We start from the raw sequence: 6,237 nt of genomic DNA, 5'->3' as shown, positions 1-6,237 counted from the left end.
GCCCTAACATCTGGGCAAGATAAACTTCCTTCAGGTACCTGCTTAACTTTTCACTTGTCACACTCGCATCACCCCCGGTGGGTCCTTTTCGTCCTCCCGCCTGCCTCAGTGGCGGGGTCTGTGGCGCGCTTTGCTCCAGCCCCCAGGCTCTGGCCCCCAGCCTCCTATGACCCCACATCGCCCCCCTCCCAACGCCAGCCTTTGCCACGACCAGCTTCCTTGGCAGACCCCATCCTTACGTCTCCCGCCTCCGGCTCCGCTGTGCAGGTAAATGAGGGCACCATCTTGAACCCAAGGAGAAAAGTCAGATTGCCTTCGGTTCCGGCTCCAGACCAAAAACAAAACAAAACAAAACAAAACTGCCTAATAAGCAATATTCAAACTCGCGCTTAGATTCCATAGTCTCATATACATCTCTCTATTCTTCAGTGAGATGAAAACAGAGTGCTGCTGATTCTGATGGTTGTCTTTTCATCGAATGTTCGCTCTATCTGGTAGATGTATAAACTGCGTGTTTTACAGAAATTTAATTTCACTTGCTCGTAATCTCCCCTCCCCCAAGAAGGCTGTCTTTGGGATGAATGTTTTTAGAAAAGTTTTTTCGTTTCCTAATCTGGAGTTTTGTTCACGCGTAAGTACGAAGACACATCCACAAACTGGGGGGGGGGGGGAGGATGGAAGGAAAAGAAAACAGTCCACGTAAACAAGAAAGACAGCCGTTCGAGGCCTTCGCTGCAGCAAACCCCAAACGATCTCATTGCAGGGCGCCCACGAAATCCCGGCTATAATTGAGTGTTTTCTTTGAGGTTTTCTGACCATGTGCTTTTTGCCATGGTTACTATGACTCTGATATGAGAAGCTGGATATTCATTATGATCCCGTCCCATCCGTTCCCCAACGTTTATCTCCCTGGCCCTTATAAAGAAGGAGAATATAAAGGGGGGACTTTTATGCCAGTGATTTTAACCTGCCCCACCTTCCAGTGACCTGCCACATGCTCCTTTTTACTTTATAGACATCTGGGAATTCCATACATGCCTTAAACTCCAATTACACACCTTCTTCAAAGGACACGTGCTTTGATTTGCTAAGAACATTAAGTGGGCTCACGTCCTGGGGCCTTGGGACAAAAGCAAATGGCAAATGTATCCCGTGCCCTGTTTACTGGGTCAATCTTTTGCTGTTCAGTAAATAGGGATAATTAATAATCCTGTTTGCATTTTCGAGGTCTCGGTTTCGAGGCTTCTTGGAAGAGTGGGGTTGCCGGCTTTGAGAAATCATGAGGTAACCGATTTCTCCTTCCACTTTGCCGGTGCACTTTCCTTCCACTTTCGCTGGTGCTGGGGGTGGGGCACGCTTTACGACACACACGCAGAAAATTCTGGAAAAGTGGCCCCCGGGGATCCCCCGCCCGACCCCTGTTTGTCGCTAATACAGGCCTGTCTCTGGAAATTTGAGGTTGGGCCTTTGCCTGACTCTGTTGCTGCTGCTCCCTTTGCTACCGCTGACACTTGGAACCGCCGCCTCCGCGCAGCGGCCAGACGCGGGGCCCGCAGCGGTCCACGCAGTCGGAGAAGGGCACGGACATTGTCACTCTCCCCACCGTGTGGCATCGGCCCGCCACCCACGCAGGGGAGTCTGGGCCGGCGCCCCCCTCCCGCGCCCGCCGCAGGTGAGACTCCAGCTCCCCACGGAGTTTTGTTTGGGTTTCCGTGGCGTTTGTTCCCCGCAGGTTTGTTTGTTTTTCTTCAAATTACAGATGCAGGGAAAACCGCCTGACATCATGAGAGCGGGACAAACGCTCACTTTGAAGGATTCCTGGGCAGGACTTCAAGTGAAATCATATGCCTGAGAAGAACTTGATACCGGTCTAGAGAAAATAACCAGTTCTGAGTTTGCCAAACCGTGGAATGTGCAAAATGCTCGACTTTTTTGCAAGAGGCCAAGTGTCCCTTAAAAAGCTCTATTATGAATATGAGCCTGAAGACTGAAGGAGCAAGAAGCTTGTGCCGTTGTTGAGTGTGGGAAAAAAGTACACACAGTATGTGAGTTTCTGCTATTTAACGTTATTTTATTAATAATATGTGCCACATTAGGGAGGGTACCTGCAATGGTGCATGAATTGTCATCTGTGCATGTGCTTAGCAAGTGTGTGCAGGAAGAAGGGAAATGTGTGCATATGTTCTCATATGAGAACAAAAATTTACTGCTTTCTTATGACTGAAGGCTATCAATTCAACAAAATTAAAAGCAAGATTAAAAAAATTATATATGTGCACATTCTTACTCAGTTGCTTAGAATTCACCCAAGGCAATTTTATACAGCATTTTCTCTCCAGTAAATGCATTCTGGCTAAAGGGTAGAGTCCCTCATCCAGCCACCACGTTAAATTCTCACTTGTGAAGCAGAGGTAATTCATTCTAATTGTCCTTTAAATAGAATAGGTAGCAAAAATAAAATGAAAACAGGAAATAATGGTAGAGCTAGAGAAACACAGGTGGCTTTATTTCTCTTCTAAAAAAGAATTAGCATAGTCATGTGTATGGGGGAGGACCCTGGGAATACAAAAACAGTCTGCAAGCTGAAAATTGTATTCTTATAGTTAATATTTCCACCATGAATTATTCTCCTTCAAAGTAAAGCTATCCATCACCTTTCATTCATTCATTTATTTATTTCCCTGAAAATCTAGGGGAAAATATTACCTTCAGTTTAGCAACATAAATATGGCATTTGCTTTTCTCCAAAGGGTTTTCCCTTTTAAGAAAAGTAAAGAGAATAAAACACCAAAAAAATTTTTAAAAAATTTAAGAAGGCAAATGAAAGGCTACCTTTGTTTGAAACGTCTGGGTTTTGTATCATCAGAGATAAGAGAAATTACCTCCTCGGCAATGACGGTCAGCTCCATCCTGATGTACATCAAGAAATCTGAAATATCAAATAGTCATACCAAGCTAGTGAACAAGGAGATTCCTCCATGAACAGTTTAGAAAATGGAGGTGGTAGGATGATACACACAGAAGAGAGAATTACCATCCTGATGCTCTCCCTCATCCTTCTAGGGTACCCACCTTACATTTCTACCCTACACACACACATACAATCTCACACACACACACACACACTTTCTCGCTCTCAAACACACACATACACACACACTCACACACACACTCTACAAATACACCCTCCCCCTACAAGTACACTCACACGTAATTACTTTCCCGGCTCATGTAGTTATTTGGTAAAGGGCTATCAAAATCCAAAAATTAATTCCCCAAGCCTTCACTAATCTCTCAGTGTGTAAGTCAATGCTACAGGCTCCTTATCATAAAACATGGTCTAAGATATTCAGAATAGCAAATTTACAATATTGTTATGTCAGCATTCTCTGATGATGTGTGGGAGGGAAACAAAAACCTTCAGGCAATAGAATAACCTCAATCTGAGTTGAACAAACACGATCTGTTTAGATTCATATACACTTGTTTGCCATAGCCATTGTTTGAATTAGACAGCAAAATTATTTTCCAGTTTGAAAGCTTTCCTGATTACACTTTGAAGGCAGGCAACTAGATGTAAAAGTTAAGAAGTGATACAAACTTACTACTTCTAGTGATATTATTTATAAAAGCCAATATTTTCCTGGCACAGAAATAACCAGAATGAAATAAAAATCAAGCCCCATTCGTTTTGCTGTTACTGTTTTACTTAACTTCAGGTTTTGTATACCTGTAAGTAACCAGAGAAAAATTCCATGTAATTTTGAATAAAATATATTTGCTAATGAACTCACTAGAAAATGAATAGCTCTAGTACTTAAAATTGTGATTGTTCCAACAGTTACTGAAGATACTGAAAGTTCAGGTTCTTTGTTTATTGTATTTTACTCCATAGTTATATGTTCTCTATATATAAAGAAGGAGCATGCTTCCTGAATGGATAACATCTACATGGAACAATATTAACTTTGGTTTTTCCTTTAAGCAAACATGACACTAAATATCATTTTCATTCATGAAAAAAGTTAGGCAAATTACTTTGCAAGTGGAATTATCTTTCCTGCTNNATTAAACTTTATTATTTTCTATGTATTCCTACTGATTTATACGTATAGAGCATTTTAATAACACTTCGTGCATCCTTTCAGTGCAATGAACCTATCACTTAGAAATCCTCACAAACAGTGGACAAAAATATACAGTAACAAGAGAAAATAGTGCTGGCTTCATATTGCTTATTTGCATTCAACTTTTTTACAGCTGCCTCCTCAAAATATGAGCAAGAGGAGTGCATAACTGATTTAAGTTTTTGCTCTTTGGGGACCTGATAAGAGATGAAAGATAGATGCTACAAAGCCCACTGAACACCGAACTGGAATAATAATAAAGCTGTCTTTCTAAATAACATGCCTGTGCCTGTCAGTAGCGAGTTTATTTGTGTTTTTCACTGCTTTGTTTATGTTAGTGCCCCCTCCCTCCTGGGTGCCTCCACAGTGAAACAAGCAGGTATTTACCTCCCACTTAATCCTGAGCTTTAAAAATATAGACCAAACTCTGAGGTTCTTAAAATTTTCAATCATATTTATTTATTGCAGAAAAATAATATACAAAGATATTTACAAAACAATCATAAAAATATGAATGCATTTAGACACCGGATCTATTTGCATTTTACCATGGGTCATCAATAAATAAATAGAATGTTGTTTTTTGTATTTTAAGTTTTTTTTTTCTCTCAGAGGAAGATGTAAAAAGGAATTAACTGACTGTGATTCTGCAAGTCAGTTTGATCCCCGTATTTTTATTTCTAAAGACGTTCTTAAAATTCCTCTGGTTGTTAACCATTTTAAAATGGAGAAAGTCCATAATGATGCCTTTCCTTTCAGTGGCTGATTGGCACGACCTCTCGAGAATGCATGCATGAAAAAATAAAAATAAAAACATTCTTCGTCAAAAAAAAAAAAAAAAGGAACACAAACAACTGTTCAGACTTCTATCAGAATGTAGAGGTGTGAGGATGGTGCCGCTGCCCGTCTGGGAATCACTGTCCACGGGCCTGTCTCGCTTTCTCTTTTAAAAGTGCGCCCCACGCCCTGTTTCTTTGAATTTGGGTTCTGCTCTTCTAATTTCCAAGAAAATCTTTGGCATATATATTTAAATTTTAGTTATCCAGCTCCAGAGTCTCTAGACTGTCCATTTTCTCCTTCTCTGGAAACAATGACATCTGCAAAAACCCAGAGGGGGGAAAGTTGGTTATTGTTTAGGTCTTCGTGGCTGTTTTCTAAGACTAGTGAGCACTGTCCTTATCACCACTACTGAGAAATTACGCTGAACAACCTGGAAGGATTTCAGCCCAAGGGCAAGAGGAAGTGGGTGGGCGGAAAGAAGGAGGAGGTGGAATTTGGAAGCATTTGTTTTAAGGAGAACGAAAACTTCAAGCCAAAAGAAAAGGAGGCGCTGGCAAGAAAACCGTCCTTCTAGCCCTGACCCTTGAATCTCTCCCAGTCTGCCCTCCTGTCCGTCACGCACACTCACGCACACGCACACGCCTCACCGGGGCGCATCCCCCTCTCCCTAGCGCCGACCGACCTGCCTTTCAGGGACGGTCAGGGGATGAGGTGGCGGTGCCAGGCTGGGTGGGAAGGCTGAGAGGGGGGTGGGAGAGGGGGCTGAGGAAGGCAAGGTGGACGGGGAGCCGCGGCCCGGCCGTCAGTCCATCTGCCACCTGAGCGGCGGAAAGGCGAAGGGGCGCAGAGGCGCCGGTCCTTACCTAGGTCTCCGGCCCTGCCGAGGGGGTGGGGAGCTCCGCCTGCTAGTGGGACGCGGACATGGACCAGGCCCCCTCCATCCTCCAGACCGAGAAGGCGTAGCTGAGCCGCTCGTGGGCCACATAGCTGCAGCTTGCCATCTTGGAGTCCAGCTCGTCGCTCTGGAGGACCTGGTAGAGGAAGTCGATGTACCTGGCCGCCAACTTGAGGGTCTGGATCTTGCTCAGCTTATCCGAGGGCAGCGTGGGGATGATTTTCCGCAGCGCGGCGAACGCCTCGTTCAGCGACTGCGTGCGCTGGCGTTCCCGCACGTTGGCCATGACCCGCTGCGTCTGCAGCTCCTCGTACGACTGCGGGCTCCCGCCGCCGCTGCTGCTGCCGCCGCCGCCCGCGCCGCCGCCGCCGCCGCCCGCAGACTTCTTGCCGCGCTTGCCCTGCGCCGGGCTGCCCGGCTCGTCGCCGCCTCCGA

At 44.8% G+C, this 6,237-nt stretch overlaps 1 protein-coding gene across 1 annotated transcript in view; it reads right to left on the bottom strand.

Annotated features, from left to right (window-relative positions):
- Positions 1 to 4,555: 4,555 nt before the first annotated feature.
- The window catches only part of LOC121105903 (twist-related protein 1-like), a 2,614-nt gene continuing 932 nt past the window's right edge, over positions 4,556 to 6,237 (bottom strand). Inside the window, exons 2-3 of the mRNA XM_040644560.1 lie at positions 5,771 to 6,231; positions 4,556 to 5,224 (exon numbers count right to left, since the gene is read on the bottom strand). Of these exons, the coding sequence (XP_040500494.1) occupies positions 5,813 to 6,231 (419 nt within the window). The 3' untranslated portion in view covers positions 4,556 to 5,224; positions 5,771 to 5,812. The remainder of the gene's footprint in view (positions 5,225 to 5,770; positions 6,232 to 6,237) is intronic.

Source organism: Ursus maritimus, unplaced genomic scaffold (assembly GCF_017311325.1).
Source record: "Ursus maritimus isolate PB19 unplaced genomic scaffold, ASM1731132v1 scaffold_3, whole genome shotgun sequence".
In the NCBI taxonomy this organism is placed as follows: Eukaryota; Metazoa; Chordata; class Mammalia; order Carnivora; family Ursidae; genus Ursus; species Ursus maritimus.
The sequence above is the reverse complement of the archived record's forward strand: the minus strand, read 5'-3'. Positions and strand labels throughout refer to the sequence as shown.